This window comes from Neoarius graeffei, chromosome 5, assembly GCF_027579695.1.
Source record: "Neoarius graeffei isolate fNeoGra1 chromosome 5, fNeoGra1.pri, whole genome shotgun sequence".
Lineage (NCBI taxonomy): Eukaryota > Metazoa > Chordata > Actinopteri > Siluriformes > Ariidae > Neoarius > Neoarius graeffei.
This window is the reverse complement of record NC_083573.1, coordinates 110,976,285-110,996,884: the sequence shown is the minus strand read 5'-3', so window position 1 is coordinate 110,996,884 and position 20,600 is coordinate 110,976,285. Positions and strand designations below refer to the sequence as shown.

The 20,600-nt window shown below is 45.1% G+C and overlaps 1 protein-coding gene across 2 annotated transcripts; it reads left to right on the top strand.

Moving 5' to 3' along the window:
- Window positions 1-289: 289 nt before the first annotated feature.
- Window positions 290-13,630, top strand: stub1 (STIP1 homology and U-Box containing protein 1). Of its 2 annotated transcripts, XM_060922752.1 has the most exons (9): window positions 528-621; window positions 749-781; window positions 1,081-1,268; window positions 8,378-8,576; window positions 8,700-8,865; window positions 8,957-9,035; window positions 9,137-9,193; window positions 12,147-12,263; window positions 12,575-13,630. In XM_060922752.1, the coding sequence occupies exons 3-9, from the start codon at window positions 1,152-1,154 to the stop codon at window positions 12,698-12,700; spliced, it is 861 nt and encodes a 286-aa protein (XP_060778735.1). In that variant the 5' UTR covers window positions 528-621; window positions 749-781; window positions 1,081-1,151; the 3' UTR covers window positions 12,701-13,630. The 2 variants fall into 2 exon arrangements, with proteins under 2 accessions (XP_060778734.1, XP_060778735.1); XM_060922751.1 differs by lacking the exon at window positions 749-781 and having other exon boundaries at window positions 290-621.
- The last annotated feature ends 6,970 nt before the right edge of the window (window positions 13,631-20,600 follow it).

Below are 20,600 nucleotides of genomic sequence, written 5' to 3'. Positions count from 1 at the left end.
CATGCTGTAATGCTGTTTATTGTATTAGGCTAAATGTAATCACCTTTAAATCAAAATGCAGAGGAAAAAAAATAATTGCAAGTCATTTAATCAACAATACAGTGCATTTTTTAAAAAATAAATATTGCACTGCAATTTTTTTTTTTAATTAAAGACAGGTTTTTGAAATGATTCGAAAGAGTCGATTCATCAGAGTTCACGTCCATTTATATTAACACCCCCCCCCCCCCGAGCGCCACGCACGAGACAGCGTGTGGCTGTGCGTGATGACGACACATTTACGTCCGTTCTTGGCGACGTGACGTTACGTAACTCAGGTTTCTGTTATGGCCGCCGGACGTCATATAACCAAAACAAGCTGCAAGATGAAAGCGTGATGTACAATATCCGAGTTGCTGCTGTTTTAGGGATAAACATGGCAGTGTTCCTGAATATTTTTCTTCCGTAATGGGTTTGGTAATTCTATAACCGACAGCAGAGAAAACAGAAGGTTAAATTTACCTCAGCAAGAGCAGAGCTAATTAGCATTAGCGTTAGCATTAGCATCAGTGGCTGAGACTCTCGGCTGTGTAACCGGGGAAGGAGGCGCTGTGGACGGCGAGAGAAGTGTGTTTATAACCGGTACGGTTCCGTCTGGATAATATGTTCAATCCTTTTTTTTTTTTTAAAGTACAAACTGTGATTAGTTTATTCTTATTTAAGGATCTGTTGAACCACATGACTAATAATTATGCATATAATCATGTAGCTCTTTTTATTTTCACCAAACAGTTTATTTGTGGTGAGTAATTTTGTCTTGTTATATTTAATATATTGATTATACTGATTTAATCACTATTTTGGGGATGTGTGATTTATCTTTTTTCCATCCGTTCCAAAGTCTAGCTATCTTCCTGCTGAGCTAACCTCCTTCCCTTACAGCTTTACAGCACACAGATAAAAATAGAGATGCTCCTGCATCATAGGCAGTGTGCTAAAATGTCTTGACGCATTAATTTCAGAATGTTTGTGTGTGTTTTATCTGAAGAGGTGTGGAACATGCTGGTTGTGTGTGTTGGTGTGGTTTTGTGTACATGGTAGCTGAAGAGACGGGGAACAGGATTGGGAAGCAGCAGGGGGAAGCGGCGGCTGGTGCCGAGCCCGTGGAGAAGATGGCAGGCAGCCCGGAGAAGAGCTGCTCCTCAGCTCAGGAGCTCAAAGAGCATGGCAACCGCCTGTTCCTCTGCAGGAAGTACCAGGAGGCCGTCACCTGCTACAGCAAAGCTATCGTGAGTGTGTACGCGTGTGGTTTGGTGGAGGAGTGCAGTCAGATGTTGGTATAGATGGCAATGATTTCCATCTGGTCAGATTCTGTAGTTACCTCTCTGATTGGTCAACACAAGTCTCGAGTTTATGAAACGCTGATTATTTGGAGCACTGCTCTTGGAGCCTCACTTGAAACGAGGCTGTGACATGACTTAGGGAAATGAAGCTTTGTGACAGTGTTGACACGTCATGCAGGTCTTAAAAATGAGGCCCTGCTCCCAAGCAGGTATACAGTTCATGCAGCATCCCATAGCCCATGCCTGTATATATGTAATTTTTCTCTGTCATGTATTGTTGTTCATGAAACATTACTAGTAAAACCAGAGATGACCCTGCTGTCTGAAATGTAAATTGACATCTTGCAACCTTAACCACTGGACCCAGAGAGAATTAAAGTCCTTCCTACAATGCAAACCTGTTTTGCTGCTTACAGATACCATCAGAATAGATCACGCTGCCTGCTGATGATTAAAAAATGGAAAATGCACAAGAAATTCTGTTCTCAGGCGTGGGACCATTTCAGTCTCAGCAGTCCCACAGAAAGAGTATGCATGCTGTTTATTCCCGCCTTCCTACTATGGCCAGTAAATATCTGTCAGTGCAATTTTTTTATTTTTTAAAATCTGGGGACGTAATGAGTCAAAAAAAAAAAAAAAAACAGGAGCCAGTTAAGCCCCAGAACAGCAGCACATGTTATTTTCTTAAATAAAAACATGTAAAACAGCTGCATTTGCTTATTTGTGCTTCTAAACAATGTGCACATCTGTACCGTTGCTTCATCAAGAACACAAACACATTCAGTCTTCTGCAGGACTTTTCAATTTAATATTTTGAACACTCTTATAAAGTTTAATAGAGTCATGTTAAAAATTAGGAATAGCCAAGCAAATGGTGTAAAGAAAGTTCAATGATTTATCGGCATGCTCAAGATATGAAAGTTTTACTGAGAAGGTGAAGAAAACCCACATTCAGTGTGAATAAAGGAGAAATATAATGCAGTGTATACAGATCTTTAACTGATATGGCAATGTGCAGACCAGCTGGCTCTTGTTCTAACGGACATCAACACCTCACTGGATCAAGCCAAAGTCCCATCATGTTTCAAGACTGCCACCATCATCCCAGTGCCAAAAAAACTCATATTGCATCACTCGATGACTACCGGCCCATCACACTCACTCCCATTATGATGAAGTGCTTTAAGAGGCTGGTAAAGGAGTACATCACCTCCAGGCTCCCTCCCACATTCGACCCCTTTCAGTTTGCCTACCGGCCAAACCGCTCCACTGAAGACACCATCTCCTCCGCTTTTCACCTGAGCCTTGCACACCTGGAGGAGAACACCACTCGTGCGGATGCTGTTCCTGGACTTCAGTTCAGCATTCAACGCTATCGTTCCACAGCATCTGGTGAACAAACTGGGTCCCCTGGGCTTCAGCACCCCCATGCAACTGGCTGCTAGACTTCCTCGCTGAATGACCACAGTCAGTGGGGGTCAGACAGAACACCTCTAGTGTCTTCACCTCAGGGCTGTGTCCTGAGCCCTCTGCTGTTCATTCTGATGACACAATGAGCAACACATAGTGAAGTTTGCAGATGACATATCACTGGTGGGCCTCATTAGGGACAATAACGACCTGGCCTATAGAGAGGAGGTGGAGCGGCTGGTGCAGGGAAAACAACCTGATCCTGAACGTGGACAAGACTAAAGAGATCATTATTAACTTCAGGAAAAATCAACCCAGCCACGCTCCACTTCTCATCAACAACACTGCCATGGAGGTGGTCAATAGCACCAAGTTCCTGGGGGTGCACATCACAGACAATTTCACCTGGTCTGTGAACACCCACATCACTGGTCAAGAAGGCACAGCAACGTCTACACTTCCTGTGTAGGATAAGGAGAGCCCACCTGCCCCCACCCATCCTCACTACATTCTACAGAAGCACCATAGAGAGTGTTCTAACCAGCTGCATCTCTCTGTGGTGTGGAGGCTGCAGTGTTTCTGACTGGAAGTCTGTGAGGAGAGTGGTGAGGACAGCAGAGAAAATCATTGGGACTTCTCTTCCCTCCATTCAGGACATTGCACCAAGGTGCTGCATGTCTCGAGCCAGAAACATCAGTGACCCCTCACACCCTCACTATGGACTGTTCTCCCCTCTGGCCTCTGGAAAGAGGTTTTTCAGCATTAGGTGCAGGACCACCAGGTTCTGTAACAGCTTTTTCCCCCAGGCCACCAAACTGCTGAACTCCAAACCCAAACTCTAAACTTCTATTTATAATAACTTAAACATTCCTAATTCCACAGGTCACTTTGTACTACTGCACTTTTATAATAACTTTGCTGCTGCATAATTTAACTTAATACACTTCATATTTAATCCTGTGCTGAGCAAAATTTCAACGAAATTTCGTTCGGTGTACACTTGCATACTGAATGACCATAAAGGTTGTCTAAGTCAAAACTTTATGATGCAGGTGGTGTAGGAACTCTTGTTAACCACCAGATGGCATAGTGGAGCAAAGTGTCAAAAGCTTGGAAGCACCAAAGCATTTTGGCTGTAGGAGCAGTCACTGTTTCAAAATCCTCATTCAACACATCCCTTTCTGATCAGTCAGATACATTAGTTACCGCTCCGGTTGGTCAGGTAGGGTAGTTCATGCTCTGTGCCGAGGTTCCCAAAAACATTGTAGTACAAAGATCATTGTTAAATGGTAGAATGAGCACCATAATGAACACTCTCTCTCTCTCTCTCTCTCTCTCTCTCTCTCTCTCTCCTAGTTAAGATGCTCTTAGTGTTAGGCTTTTGGGAAACCCAACTCCTGATTAGTTAGAGAAGATGCCTCTGTAATTGGTCAGATACATTTGGAGTCCCTCTCATTGTTCAGGCACTGGAGTAACCTCTCTTATTGGTCATATAGAGAATTTACTTTTCTGATTGGTCAGGTACAGTAGTTACCTCTGTGATTTGGTCTGGTAAATGGCCTCCGTAATTTGGTCTGGTCTGGTGAATGGCAGCACAGTGGTGTAGTGGTTAGCACTGTCGCCTCACAGCAAGAAGGTCCTGGGTTCGAGCCCAGTGGCCGGCGAGGGCCTTCCATGTCTGTGTGGGTTTCCTCCGGGTGCGCTAGTTTCCCCCACAGTCCAAAGACATGCAGGTTAGGTTAATTGGGGGCTCTAAATTGACCGTAGGTGTGAATGGGAGTGTGAATGGTTGTGTCTCTGTGTCAGCCCTGCAATAACGTGATGACTTGTCCAGGGTGTAACCTGCCTCTCACCCGTAGTCAGCTGGGATAGGCTTCAGCTTGCCTGTGACCCTGTAGAACAGGATAAGCAGCGACAGATAATGGATGGATGGAGGGTTTGGTCTGGTCTGGTGAATGGCCTCCGTGATTTGGTCAGATGCGGTGAATGGCCTCCGTGATTTGGTCAGATGCGGTGAATGGCCTCTGTGGTTTGGTCTGGTCTGGTGAATGGCCTCTGTGGTTTGGTCTGGTCTGGTGAATGGCCTCTGTGGTTTGGTCTGGTCTGGTGAATGGCCTCTGTGGTTTGGTCTGGTCTGGTGAATGGCCTCTGTGGTTTGGTCTGGTCTGGTGAATGGCCTCTGTGGTTTGGTCTGGTCTGGTGAATGGCCTCTGTGGTTTGGTCTGGTCTGGTGAATGGCCTCTGTGGTTTGGTCTGGTCTGGTGAATGGCCTCTGTGGTTTGGTCTGGTCTGGTGAATGGCCTCTGTGGTCTGGTCTGGTCTGGTGAATGGCCTCTGTGGTCTGGTCTGGTCTGGTGAATGGCCTCTGTGGTCTGGTCTGGTCTGGTGAATGGCCTCTGTGGTCTGGTCTGGTCTGGTGAATGGCCTCTGTGGTCTGGTCTGGTCTGGTGAATGGCCTCTGTGGTTTGGTCTGGTCTGGTGAATGGCCTCTGTGGTTTGGTCTGGTCTGGTGAATGGCCTCTGTGGTCTGGTCTGGTCTGGTGAATGGCCTCTGTGGTCTGGTCTGGTCTGGTGAATGGCCTCTGTGGTCTGGTCTGGTCTGGTGAATGGCCTCTGTGGTCTGGTCTGGTCTGGTGAATGGCCTCTGTGGTCTGGTCTGGTCTGGTGAATGGCCTCTGTGGTCTGGTCTGGTCTGGTGAATGGCCTCTGTGGTCTGGTCTGGTCTGGTGAATGGCCTCTGTGGTCTGGTCTGGTCTGGTGAATGGCCTCTGTGGTCTGGCCTGGTCTGGTGAATGGCCTCTGTGGTCTGGCCTGGTCTGGTGAATGGCCTCTGTGGTCTGGTCTGGTCTGGTGAATGGCCTCTGTGGTCTGGCCTGGTCTGGTGAATGGCCTCTGTGGTCTGGCCTGGTCTGGTGAATGGCCTCTGTGGTCTGGCCTGGTCTGGTGAATGGCCTCTGTGGTCTGGCCTGGTCTGGTGAATGGCCTCTGTGGTCTGGCCTGGTCTGGTGAATGGCCTCTGTGGTCTGGCCTGGTCTGGTGAATGGCCTCTGTGGTCTGGCCTGGTCTGGTGAATGGCCTCTGTGGTCTGGCCTGGTCTGGTGAATGGCCTCTGTGGTCTGGCCTGGTCTGGTGAATGGCCTCTGTGGTCTGGCCTGGTCTGGTGAATGGCCTCTGTGGTTTGGTCTGGTCTGGTGAATGGCCTCTGTGGTTTGGTCTGGTCTGGTGAATGGCCTCTGTGGTCTGGTCTGGTCTGGTGAATGGCCTCTGTGGTCTGGTCTGGTCTGGTGAATGGCCTCTGTGGTTTGGTCTGGTCTGGTGAATGGCCTCTGTGGTCTGGTCTGGTCTGGTGAATGGCCTCTGTGGTCTGGTCTGGTCTGGTGAATGGCCTCTGTGGTCTGGTCTGGTCTGGTGAATGGCCTCTGTGGTCTGGTCTGGTCTGGTGAATGGCCTCTGTGGTCTGGTCTGGTCTGGTGAATGGCCTCTGTGGTCTGGTCTGGTCTGGTGAATGGCCTCTGTGGTCTGGTCTGGTCTGGTCTGGTGAATGGCCTCTGTGGTCTGGTCTGGTCTGGTGAATGGCCTCTGTGGTCTGGTCTGGTCTGGTGAATGGCCTCTGTGGTCTGGTCTGGTCTGGTGAATGGCCTCTGTGGTCTGGTCTGGTCTGGTCTGGTGAATGGCCTCTGTGGTCTGGTCTGGTCTGGTGAATGGCCTCTGTGGTCTGGTCTGGTCTGGTGAATGGCCTCTGTGGTCTGGTCTGGTCTGGTGAATGGCCTCTGTGGTCTGGTCTGGTCTGGTGAATGGCCTCTGTGGTCTGGTCTGGCCTGGTGAATGGCCTCTGTGGTCTGGTCTGGCCTGGTCTGGTGAATGGCCTCTGTGGTCTGGTCTGGCCTGGTCTGGTGAATGGCCTCTGTGGTCTGGTCTGGCCTGGTCTGGTGAATGGCCTCTGTGGTCTGGTCTGGCCTGGTCTGGTGAATGGCCTCTGTGGTCTGGTCTGGCCTGGTCTGGTGAATGGCCTCTGTGGTCTGGTCTGGCCTGGTCTGGTGAATGGCCTCTGTGGTCTGGTCTGGCCTGGTCTGGTGAATGGCCTCTGTGGTCTGGTCTGGCCTGGTCTGGTGAATGGCCTCTGTGGTCTGGTCTGGCCTGGTCTGGTGAATGGCCTCTGTGGTCTGGTCTGGCCTGGTCTGGTGAATGGCCTCTGTGGTCTGGTCTGGCCTGGTCTGGTGAATGGCCTCTGTGGTCTGGTCTGGCCTGGTCTGGTGAATGGCCTCTGTGGTCTGGTCTGGCCTGGTCTGGTGAATGGCCTCTGTGGTCTGGTCTGGCCTGGTCTGGTGAATGGCCTCTGTGGTCTGGTCTGGCCTGGTCTGGTGAATGGCCTCTGTGGTCTGGTCTGGCCTGGTCTGGTGAATGGCCTCTGTGGTCTGGTCTGGCCTGGTCTGGTGAATGGCCTCTGTGGTCTGGTCTGGCCTGGTCTGGTGAATGGCCTCTGTGGTCTGGTCTGGCCTGGTCTGGTGAATGGCCTCTGTGGTCTGGTCTGGCCTGGTCTGGTGAATGGCCTCTGTGGTCTGGTCTGGCCTGGTCTGGTGAATGGCCTCTGTGGTCTGGTCTGGCCTGGTCTGGTGAATGGCCTCTGTGGTCTGGTCTGGCCTGGTCTGGTGAATGGCCTCTGTGGTCTGGTCTGGCCTGGTCTGGTGAATGGCCTCTGTGGTCTGGTCTGGCCTGGTCTGGTGAATGGCCTCTGTGGTCTGGTCTGGCCTGGTCTGGTGAATGGCCTCTGTGGTCTGGTCTGGCCTGGTCTGGTGAATGGCCTCTGTGGTCTGGTCTGGCCTGGTCTGGTGAATGGCCTCTGTGGTCTGGTCTGGCCTGGTCTGGTGAATGGCCTCTGTGGTGTGGCCTGGTCTGGCCTGGCCTGGCCTGGCCTGGCCTGGCGAATGGCCTCTGTGGTGTGGCCTGGCCTGGCCTGGCCTGGTCTGGTGAATGGCCTCTGTGATTGGAAGCCAAGAAGCCTTTATTTATCACATGTACACTCAAGCACAGACTTAAGCACACAGTGAAATTTAACCTCTGCATTTAATCCATCTGAAGCAGTGAACACTAACATGAGCACGCGCACATACCCGGAGCAGTGGGCAGCTATACTGCAGTGCCTGGGGAGCAGTTGTGGGTTAGGTGCCCTTGCTCAAGGGCACTTCAGGCCATGGCTGCCCCATGTTAACCTAACTGCATGTCTTTGGACTGTAGGGGAAACCGGAGCACCCGGAGGAAACCCGCACAGACATGGGAAGAACATGCAAACTCCACACAGAGAGGTCCCCGTCGGCTGCTGGCCTCGAACCCAGAACCTTCTTGCTGTGAGGTGACAGTGCTAACCACTACACCACTGTGCTGCCCATTGGTCTGGTAAATGGCCTCTGTGATTGGTCTGGTAAATGATCTCTGTGATTTGGTCTGTTAAGGTAGTTACCTCTGCGATTGTTTGTTTGGATAAGTCAGGTAGGTATCGTATGGTAGTTGCCTCTCCACTTGTCCACTAAATGGCACTGTAAGTCTGAGTTTCCTGCAGATGCTTTTCCCTGTTTTGTAAGCAGATAGAAATCTTATACTTGATTAGTCGGAAAACCTCACAGATGATATATATTTTTTTTGTGCAGAACCGGAACCCATCAGTTGCGGTGTACTACACTAATAGAGCGCTGTGCTATGTCAAACTGCAGCAGTATGATAAGGCATTGGCCGACTGTAAACACGCGCTGGAGCTCGACAGCCAGTCAGTGAAGGCACATTTCTTCCTCGGGCAGTGTCATCTGGAGTTGGAGAACTATGAAGAGGCTATCGGAAATCTACAAAGAGGTACACAAGCATGGTTTATTATAGATATATATGCTGATGCATTTGTCTTTTTATTAATATGTCTTCTAGTAACATTCTCATAAAATGATCTGAACTAACTGTGATGCTGCCCTTTCCCCTCAGCGTATAACCTGGCTAAAGAGCAGCGTCTGAACTTTGGCGATGACATTCCCAGCGCCCTGCGTTACGCCAAGAAGAAGCGCTGGAACAGTATGGAGGAAAAGCGCATCAGCCAGGAGAACGAGCTGCACGCCTATCTCACCAAACTCATCCTGGCTGAGAGGGAGCGGTAAACCTACACTCCGTTACTAATGCCTGATGTCATGTTGAATGATGTAAGGATGCCGTCAACACTCTGCTTAATGTGTGTGTGTGTGTAGGGAACTTGAAGACTACAGAGAGAAGCAGGGTGATGACAATCTGAGCGACAATGACATCAGCAAAATCAAAACCAAACATGTGAGAGACGTTTTTGGATTCTTTGTTTAATAAAGGAAAAAATGCACTGCTGTCTTTATCCGTTTCTAATATATATGTGTGTGTGTGTGTGTGCACGTAAGGATAAATATCTGATTGACATGGATGAGCTCTTTTCCCAAGTGGACGAGAAGAGGAAGGTGAGTGTGAGAGTGAGACATGATTGTGAACTTTTTTTTTTTTCAGGCTGCTCACCCGAGTTGCTAGCACACACCTAACTTTGTACTAACTTTGTTGTCCGATCAGATTAGCAAAGAAAGCTAACTGTACTAGCTACGTATGCTTACCCACGGTACCAGTGATCTTTGCTCCTTTCTTCTTAGCTTTATTTTCCTCTGTAACGTCTCTACATGTTTAACGAGGGGTCGTATCTGACAGGATACAGATGAAACCACAGGTATGGGAACTAATTGCACTAAGGTTCTGAACGTCAGGAACGGAGGAAAAGTCGGAGCATGTGTGCCACAGGATCGTTCAGAGTAATCAAGAGGATTGTTTGGAATTTTGTCATTCATAATTGGTGTAAAATAAGAATCCCAATTCAGTCATGTTTCAGACATGTATAGCAATTGAGTGATCTCCGTTTAGTTTATTTGTAGACATGAAAATACAGTTTAAACTAAACATTGTCATGTATGAGTTTATACTGTGAATGCCCTAGTGTCCGAAGACTTCTTTTTTTTAATTAGGTCATGATTTATCTCAAAACTGGTTAGTACTATTTGATGCTTTAAGCTCTTTGTTGGAATTTGGGGAAGCCATGTCCTAATGGTGAGAGAAGCCAAAAGGTCACCGGTTTGATTCCCTGGACCAGCAGGAATGGCTGAAGTGCCCTTGAGCAAGGCACCGAACCCCCAACTGCTCCCCAGGCTCCTCTGGGTGTGTTGTACATTTGCTCTGGATAAAAGCGTCTGCTAAATGCCTGTAATGTAATTTCCTGAAAGGTGTACTGAAGTGATGAGGGATATTTGGGAGTTAACTTGCAGACTCCTGTTTAGCGAGCTGGCATGTTGCGGTTCTTGTATATGTGGATTAAAGTTTTCCGTCGCTACAACGGATTTCCGTCAACTGGGAGCGCTAGAGGTCAATAATGAGTGATGCAGATCCTAGGAAAAAAAAAGGGGGGGGGGTAGGCCCATAGGTCTGACACAGATGTGATTTAGAACTTCACCAAGCTGCTGTGATTGCCTGTTGTTGAACCCTTTCTTGTGCTATGTTTGAGTTTATGTAAAGGAATAAGTTGTTGCGCTAGATAGGCCTAAATAAATAAATACAGCCTCCGCTACTGTCTAGTCCCAGGGAGGCTCGGCGTAGGCCACTGATGAAACTATTTGGCTGTCCTACTACTAGGCAGCTACTTGCCTACTACTAATACTAGGCCTATTGTAGTAATAATAATAATAATGATATTTGCCTATTGAAAGGTGATCAGGTGAAAAATCTAAACAGCCCCGTTAAAGCCGCAGCAAGACCTTTGCTATTAAGCCTTTTGTAGGTTAAACAGGCTTCGGCACACAACGTTCTGGAAAGGCTGTGTTTTTCTTTGGTTTGATTAGCCTACGATTTAATCTTTTAAACATTATGGTTTCAGCAGTTCGCTTAAACATTGGAGGCTGCAGAGTCGGGCTGCAGGATTTCCCGACACTTGTTTAAGATGACAAACTTCATAGTAAGGAGAAAATAATTCCACAGTATTTAGTGCCTCGTCAGTCTCAAAAATTAATAGTGAAGGACCAACACGAATTAAGTGGCAAAAAAACTTCTCGTAGGCCTATATTTTACATTTTCAAAAAAGTCCGGAATTGGAAGTCGGTCAGTGGAGTGTAATGAAGTGTGTCATTCACTCAGCACAAAAGGCCGGAAAACAGTGGAGAAAACAGCGATTGCTTAAATAGGCTACTAATGTTTTACATTAGTAATTTAATGTATGTGACAAATAAATTAATTGATTAAAGCCAATACTCCAAAGCTCAAAATTCAGGAAAGTGGCTCCGGTGTCGCAAGTGCACAAGAACAGTTATTTGAAAGTTAACCTGATGAATTTGTGCGTGCGATTTCATGAAGAACCGGGACAATTGGCATTTGGTGAAAGATTCACACCTATGACTCATTATATTCGCGCGCGCCCTCTCGCCCACTGCTGCTTCGTTTTCCCGATTTACACGCGTGTCTGAAGATGGAGTTTTCAGAAATCTCCACTCTGCCCCGAGTTTGCGAAAGTAGCTGTTTTCAGTGACTGAAACCTCCGTATAGGTGTGAATGAGAGGTGCAACCGAATAAATAAATATGCGTCTTTTTTATCCGGCTACATGTAGGCTATCACTGTGCAAAGCCTCTAATGTTGAAATGGTAGTAATATTTGTTAAAATAGTAGTAGGCTAATTTCCACATTAATCGGTAAAATAGCCCAAGGGATGTGATGGGGGGGATGATTTAAGATTTTTATTTCAGAAGGGGGATGCCTCCCCCCACATCCCCCCTCAACTCGAGTACTGCGTATAAGGCCATATTTCACCGGACATAGGCCCTTCGATTTCCATCACTAGAGCGCGTCAAATTACTTTCGGTTTTGCCAGCATGGACGCGCTTCTTTTAAATGAAGGCACAGCATGGTTCAAGTTCGACTGCACTTGCACTTTTCTCTGAACCACTGTTGTGCATTACTAAAGTACTGTTGAAATAAATTTGCACTTTGCGCTGAAAACTTGATGTTTCATCATTTATAGCCAGTAATGACAATGGTAAAGTCTTGCCTTAGCTTTAGTCATTGTTAAAATTATGTAAATGTACTATAAGTAGGGGCCGAGGGGATAATGGACAACACGGCGTTTAAAATTTGACGCATCGCTGATGTGGTAGGGGCCAACGACATGGAGCTTTTTTTTTTTTTTCAGTCAGATATATAAAATTTTTTTTTTGCTTTAATCCATGTGTATACTGGCATAGATGATTGAAATGAGAGAGATGTTTGGAATGTTATTGTTTTCCTCATGTGTTGCTGAACAGCAAAAAGACTGCATTAGAATTGTGGTGTGGAGGAATAACAAGATGGAGCATGTTGAGAGTGTATATTTACAGCTTGTGTGTGTGTAGAAGCGAGAGATCCCAGACTACCTGTGTGGAAAGATCAGCTTTGAGCTAATGAGGGAACCGTGCATCACACCGAGCGGCATCACATACGACCGCAAAGACATCGAGGAGCACCTACAGGTACACCCACACACAAAATGGACGCCGGACTCCTTTTCAAAATGGCATGAAATTGAGGATCATTTGGTTTTGAATATATTATCTTGATGTTGGACAAAAAAAAACCCAAACCTGTGCAGCTTGTCATGTTACCAGGAAACCCCACAGAAGCGTAAACTCCTCTGTCCGAATCCTTTCATGTGGAGTGTCCGCTGTCCACGTCCCTCTCAGAGCTGCTGTCATAGAAAACTAGAGGCCAGAATCTAGAGGCACTGTGGTATGTGTGTGGAAGTCCATGGTTCGAACATAATCTCTCTCTCATGTCTGTGTAGCGTGTCGGCCATTTTGACCCGGTGACCCGAAGTCCCCTGACCCAGGATCAGCTGATCCCTAACCTGGCCATGAAGGAGGTGATCGATGCCTTTATCCAGGAGAACGGCTGGGTGGAGGACTACTGAAAACACGCGCACACGGATGGGAGGGGTGTGAGGGTGGGTCAGAGCTGCTTCTGGATGTATGTGTGCACTTTAAACAGGGGAATTTTGCTCTGACACGCCCCCTCCCCCAATGCTGGACTCTCTCAGGTCTCCCTCTCTGTCTATTTATCTACGTCTTACTCTGTCCATATTAATCTCCTGTGTTCTCTCTCTCTCTCTCTCTCTCTCTCTCTCTCTCTCTCAATGCATATTTGTGCCACAGACCTGTTGTAGGTTTTCTCCCCCCCACCCCTCTCTCTCTCTCTGTCTCTCTCACACACACACAAACACACACACACACACACGTCCGTTGCACACTTTAACTGTGCCTCCTCTTGCTCCCTCGAGTGAGCATGCTCAGTGCTGGACGATGAGAAGACCAGTTATTCTTCACATGTATGTAAAATGGAGATAAAACACACTGTAATATACAATGTGTGTGTGTGTTTATACACCTGTCCATGTTCAGCAGTCTGGGGGTATTTGAGGAGCTTCACAATGCTTAATAAGCGTATATTAAACATGTAGGATGTTATTGCGATTTTAATTAAAATGTTATAGATTGTAGTTAGCTGCAGTTGGATCTGTGTGTAAGCCTCCTAATGTTTGTTTTTAAACAATATACACACACAGACAGACGTGTTTCTTTCCATCAAAGTTCAGTACGTTCTAAAATCTATGATTAAATCACAGCTAACTGATCAGAGGAAATGGGGCAGAGCTTGAGAATCACAGCAGGATGCAATCATGGCTAACGGCAGACAGGCTCTCAGTCGTGTGTGCGTGCGTGTGTGGCCGTTAGCTTTAAGTAGACAAGTTAATAAAAATTCAATGTTGCAGTTCACAGCAAGTCTTCAAACAGGAAGTGGAATGCCCGGGCGCATGTTAAATAAATCTTATTTTTTCTAAAAACCTACACGTACGTTTGTTTTTTTTCTGTTGGTGTTTTTGTGTGTTCCTGTTGTATTTATATACTGAGCGCAGATGATTTGAATGGGTCACTTAAGGCCGAGTCGTAACCTTATAGCGGAGGCCTCATTTATCATCGATGTGATTTATCTGAAAACGATACAAACCTTGGTCTGCTGCTTCAGTGGGATTTCCTTTCCTTGCTCCAAAACCTGCTTTAGAGCCTCGGTATCAAATGTAGCGTCATGACCCAATGGTTGAAGGGTTATAGGATTTATATGGCATTATATCCTTATAACCAGGAAATAGATGAACTATTAAGATTTTGGAACTGGGCCAATCAGGGTCAAGGTCACAGCAAGGTCAAGTATTTGAAATGGGTTTTTCTTCAGTAGTTTCCTTCATGCGTGATTTTATTTTAATGTATTTGAGGTATGTGTAGTGATAATAGTAACAGCTGTTGCAAGGCAAAACAAACCTTGCCCGGTAGCACTAATGATGAATATGAAGGAAGATATTGCAACAAAAATAGGTCCCCTCTGTGTCCATGTGACTACTGCGTATAAATAAAATTATTTTCTGATCCCATGTTCATACAGTAAGTATAGCATGCATGCGCGCGCATATATATATATATATATATATATATATATATATATATATATATATATACACACACACACACACACACACACACAGGGAGTGCAGAATTATTAGGCAAATGAGTATGTTGACCACATTACCCTCTCTATGCATGTTGGCCTACTCCAAGCTGCATAGGCTTGAAAGCCTCCTACCAATTAAGCATACCAGGTGATGTGCATCTCTGTAATGAAAAGGGGTGTGGTCTAATGACATCAACACCCTATATCAGGTGTGCAAAATTATTAGGCAACTTCCTTTCCTTTGGCAAAATGGGTCAGAAGAGGGATTTGACGGACTCAGAAAAGTCAAAAATAGTGACATATTGCAAAGGGATGGAGCACTCTTAAAATTGCCCAGCTTTTGAAGCGTGACCATCGAACAATCAAGCGCTTCATTCAAAATAGTCAACAGGGTCGCAAGAAGCGCGTTGAAAAAAAAAAGGCGCAAACTAACTGCCCGTGAACTGAGGAAAGTCAAGCGTGAAGCTGCCAAGATGCCACTCGCCACCAGTTTTGCCATATTTCAGAGCTGCAACATCACTGGAGTGTCAAAAAGCACAAGGTGTGCAATACTCAGGGACACGGCCAAGGTAACAAAGGCTGAAAACGACCACCACTGAACAAGACACACAAGATGAAACGTCAAGACTGGGCCAAGAAGTATCACAAGACTGATTTTTCTAAGGTCTTATGGACAGATGAAATGAGAGTGAGTCTTGATGGGCCAGATGGATGGGCTCGTGGCTGGATCAGCAAAGGGCAGAGAGCTCCAGTCCGACTCAGACGCCAGCAAGGTGGAGGTGGGGTACTGGTATGGGCTGGTATCATCAAAGATGAGCTTGTGGGACCTTTTCGGGTTGAGGATGGCGTCAAGCTCAACTCCCAGTCCTATTGTCAGTTTTTGGAAGACACCTTCTTCAAGCAGTGGTACAGGAAGAAGTCAGCATCCTTCAAGAAAAACATGATTTTCATGCAGGACAATGCTCCATCACACGCATCCAAGTACTCCACAGCATGGCTGGCCAGAAAGGGTCTAAAGGAAGAAAGATTAATGACGTGGCCTCCTTGTTCACCTGATCTGAACCCCATAGAAAACCTGTGGTCTCTCATCAAATGTGAGATCTACAAGGAGGGGAAACAGTACACATCTCTGAACAGTGTCTGGGAGGCTGTGGTTGCTGCTGCACGCAATGTTGATCGCAAACAGATCAAAACACTGACCGAATCCATGGATGGCAGGCTTTTGAGTGTCCTTGTAAAGAAAGGCGGCTATATTAGTCACTGATTTGATTTTTTTGTTTTTGAATGCCAGCAATGTATATTAGTGAATGCTGAGTTGTTATATTGGTTTCCCTGGTGAAAATAAATGAGTGAAATGGGTATATGTTTGTTTTTTGTTAAGTTGCCTAATAATTATGCACAGTTATAGTCACCTGCACACACAGATATCCTCCTAAGATAGCTAAAACTAAGAAAGCCCTACTCCAACTTCCAAAAATACTCAGCTTTGATATTTATGAGTCTTTTGGGTTCATCAAGAACATAGTTGTTTTTCAATAATAAAACTAATCCTCAAAAATACAACTTGCCTAATAATTCTGCACTCCCTGTGTATATATATATATATATATAAGTTTTTTTACTGAGGCAGTAGCCACAAAAATGAACAATTTAAAAATCATAGAAGTAAAATATACCAAGTGTCTGTACTTTCTATATTATTCTACTCTTACCTCTTAGAGTTTTTGAAACTGAAACCTCTGAACCGAGGCTGACATACACACGCTGTCACCATGACCCAAACTCTTATTTCCCGGAAATGGCCCGGTGCTAGAGCTCAGTGGAACGCGCTTTCCCTCTGTAATAAGCATAAACATGTCTGAAGGCGATTCTTTAGTCCATTTATTTCGAATGGTGAACCGAATTATATTCACTCACCGGCCATTTTAAGAGGAACACGTGTATGCGCAGTCCGTGACTGTTACACTCTTACATTCTTACAGCATGTTGACTTAGTGGCTAGCACCTCTATATGAGGCAGTAACCACAACAAAAAACATTTTGAACTTTTTGGTGACCTTGACCAGATGACCCTCAAAATGTTGGAGGTTCAATTTGAGACCAGTGCCCATCTATCCTGAAAGTTTCATGAAGATTGATCCAGCCGTTGTCCCATAATGTTGCTAACAAAGAAACCCGACTGAAAACAATACCTCGCCCCGCTTGCTCCATAGCAGGCGAGGTGGTAATAATAATAATAACTACTTGTTGCTAATGGAGGCATCTCCATTTATCCAATTGGCGTCAAGTTCGACAAAGATAATATACAAAGCATTAAATAAACATGTTTTATTGATAAGGTGTTATTTTTAATGTAAAGATGATGTCTGTTTAACATTTCTGGAGGAGACTCCAGTGTCAGCACTTTGTAACAATCAAAGGTAAAGCTGTAACTTTCAGTTTTCTGACATCTTCAGGACAGAGTTTAGACTTTTTTTTTTTGCAGATTTACAGTGTCTTAGAATCTATGCATTTAGACTCCAAAGCAGGTGCAAGGACCCAAGCTGCAGGGAGGAAACATGAGGTGTTGCCAGCCTCGTTGAGGCAGAAGCAGGAGAGAAAGGGCTCTCTGGTGCCTCTGTGAAGAGAACATCCAAAAAGTTAAAGAAATCAAGAAAATGCTGGAGCAGATGCCCCTGCGTTCCCGAATCCTAACCCTGACAAGGGAGATTGAAGTCTTGACGAATAGGCTGGAAAAATTGGATTTTGTAAGTCATTCTGAACCCTCTTAGTTTCCCCTTCTACCTGTTGAATGGCTAAATTCATAAAAGGTGTGTGTCAGTGAACAAACTCTGGTGAGTGGGTTTTAAGAACAAGACTTCTCCAGCTTGCTTGCATGAGACATGATGTAATATGGATAAGCATCTACAAGCCATTGCAGACAAATGTACCTCATCTTGCAGATACACCAGTACATCTCAAAATGTTGGAATATCATAAAAGTTTTTTTTCTATAATTTAATTCCAAAAGGTAAACTTTCATGTATTCTATATTCATTACATTTAAAATGAAATATTTCAATCCTTTTTTGTTTTAATTTTGATGATTTATCACTTATAGCTCATGAAAATCAGCAATCCAGTATCTCAAAATATGAGATTTTAGTTTGAGTAAAACAGCATAAATACAGTGTCTCTCTTGGTCTAGTTTAGTACACACAACCACAATCATGGGGAAGACTGCTGACTGGACAGTTGTCCAGAAGATGATGATCACCACCCTCCACAAGGAGGGTAGGCCTCAGAAAGTTATTGCTGAAAAGGCTGGCTGGAAAAAGTGCACAAGCAACAGGGAAGAGTGCAGCATTGAGAGAATCGTCAAGAAAAAGTGATTTCAAGAACTTGGGCGAGCTTCACGAGGAGTGGACTGAGGCTCGGTGCATTAAGAGCCACCACACACAGACATCTTCAGGAAAGGGGCTACAACTGTCACGTTCCTAATATCAAGCCCCTCCTGAACCACAGACAACGTCAGAAGCGTCTTACCTGGGCTAAGGAGAGGAAGAACTGGGCTGTTGCTCAGTGGTCCAAAATCTTCTTTTCAGATGAAAGTAAATTTTGCATTTAATTTGGAAATCAAGGTCCTCGGGTCTGGAGGAAGAGTGGAGAGGCACAGAATCCAAGGTGTTTGAAGTCCAGTCTATGCAGTGTGTGATGATTTAGGGTGCCATGTCATCTGCTGGTGTTGGTCCACTGTCTTTTTATCAAGTCCAAAGTCAACGTAGGGTCTACCGGGAGATTTTAGAGCACTTCATGCTTCCATCTGCTGACAAGCTTTTATGGAGATGCCAATTTCCTTTTCCATCAGGAATTAGCACCTGCCCACAGTGCCAGAACTACAACCCCAATTCCAAAAAAGTTGGGACAAAGTACAAATTGTAAATAAAAACGGAATGCAATGATGTGGAAGTTTCAAAATTCCATATTTTATTCAGAATAGAACATAGATGACATATCAAATGTTTAAACTGAGAAAATGTATCCTTTAAAGAGAAAAATTAGGTGATTTTAAATTTCATGACAACAACACATCTCAAAGTTGGGACAAGGCCATGTTTCCCACTGTGAGACATCCCCTTTTCTCTTTACAACAGTCTGTAAACGTCTGGGGACTGAGGAGACAAGTTGCTCAAGTTTAGGGATAGGAATGTTAACCCATTCTTGTCTAATGTAGGATTCTAGTTGCTCAACTGTCTTAGGTCTTTTTTGTCGTATCTTCCGTTTTATGATGCGCCAAATGTTTTCTATGGGTGAAAGATCTGGACTGCAGGCTGGCCAGTTCAGTACCCGGACCCTTCTTCTACGCAGCCATGATGCTGTAATTGATGCAGTATGTGCAGGGCTTAATTTGAGCAGGAACATGACAGAACAAGATCCGGAACCTCCGTCGTCGGATCTGGCAGCTATTTTCATTTCATTCGGTGTTCCGGCAGCTATTTAAATGGATCAGATCACCTCCATGACCATCACAAAGGGAAAAAAAATCAAACAATAAATTAAATAAATAAGTAAATAAAATTTGTTTAGTGTTCGGTTTTGATTTTGATATCTGTTGTTGATTTATCTCCTATGACATCCACAAAATCTATGCAGAAGGGGGGGGGGACATGGGGTGTATACTTCCGCTCAATAGAACACCGGGTTTTTTGTAGCCGTTAGCTTGCGCTGTGGAAAAAATGGCAAAAAAACCAAGAAAGCTTACTAAAATTTTTCAAAGTCCCAGGACAGCCGGATCCTAAACGTTACCCTGCCCTCTACAGACATTTTACACAGGCAACGCAGGATTCCACCCGTGATGGAGCAACCCGAGAGAGCTACAGTGGGCTGGCAAAGCGCCGGAGCATCCCGAACCTGCCGAGCACCTGCGAAAAACCCCAGCTACAGAACAAATCCTTGACTATGTGAAGGGTGTAGGCAGATCGCTGCCCTGAAAAAAAAAAGTTATGTCAACTCGTTATTACTTAAGAAAAGAATTAACCGTGTTACTTGAAAAAGAAAAAATGGTTCACGTCACTTTTTAAAAACCCGTTATTACTTACCTATTACTTGAATCGATTGCACTTATGGCTGCTACTTGAATCCTTAAAATGAATTCTCCAACTTGTTTTGTAAACCCTTTATTTCTTAACTATTACTTGAATTGATTGCGCTTATGTTTGCTGGCACTTATGCTTGCTGGCACTGCTTTTAAACTTGAAATATGCTTGAAATCCTAGGCTATGCTTTTAAATACCCTACTTAAATCCTTAAAATGAGTCATTTAACTCATGTCTTGTGTGATCTGATCTCCAATGGTGAAATAAACCGGTTGTGATATGAGTACAGTCTGTTATTTTAGAAGATAAATTTAATATATAATTTAATATATAGCCTAATAAAAATATTTTATAACATCACAACATATTACTGTCTGTAACTGTTCGTCACTAAAGCGTTTTCTAAGATCATAATGTCTGATTTTTTTTTTTTGCCAAGCGGGGCCACTGCCGGGTCGGTCGACATGTGGTAGGTCTATTGTTCAAATGCGTTCTACGGTCTATGGGGCTGCGTTGTGGGTGCAAGTGCCAGGACCGTTTTATTTATTTACTTTCTTTATAATCTCAGTCAGATACACAAGCAAGATTAAGTCTTTACTCTGCTGTGTTTTATTGTGGCCATCAATATATTGTAACCTGTGTTTGATTTGTTAATTGTTGATCCAGTTGTTGCCTTCACGCAGGGGTCTGCAATGGCTCGGGAGCCAGATGTGGCTCTTTTGGTGACTGCATCTGGCCCGCAGATTAATCAGCTCACATTTGAGGTCAAGAAGTACAGGGCCGGTTCTGGAGGGGTAGCAACGGTAGCATTTGCACCCGGGACTGGTGTGGAGAGGGGCCCCAAAAAATAAGATAAAATAAAGAGTTCTCTCTGTTCCTGAATAAGTGCATTACTGAGTGTCTCTGAGCAAAGGAGAGCCTGAATGTTGCAAGTAGGACAAATGGTTACTTTTCTGAGGCAGCCCGCCGTGGCTGCAGGCTTTCAGTTGTCATTGAATGGTTACTTTTTAAAGCAGCCCGCTGTGGCTGCAGGCTTATTTATTATAGCCCATTTAGTTAAAATAGTTGATGTAAAATGTTTATAGTTATAGTTATGTGATGGTTGTCCTGATTTAGACTGGTGTGTGGTTTTTTTTTTTTTTTTTGGGGGGGGGGGTTGCGCGATGTTGCATCCGGGTCCAGATTAGAGCAGAACCGGCCCTGAAGAAGTACACCTCCATTTAATGAAAGTCA

Coding starts and splice junctions, on each gene's coding strand:
- stub1 (XM_060922751.1), top strand. CDS start 1,152: ATGGCAGGCAGCCCGGAGAAGAGCTGCTCCTCAGCTCAGGAGCTCAAA. Junction 1,269..8,377: donor CCTGCTACAGCAAAGCTATC/GTGAGTGTGTAC, acceptor TTTTTTGTGCAG/AACCGGAACCCATCAGTTGC. Junction 9,194..12,146: donor AAGTGGACGAGAAGAGGAAG/GTGAGTGTGAGA, acceptor GTGTGTGTGTAG/AAGCGAGAGATCCCAGACTA.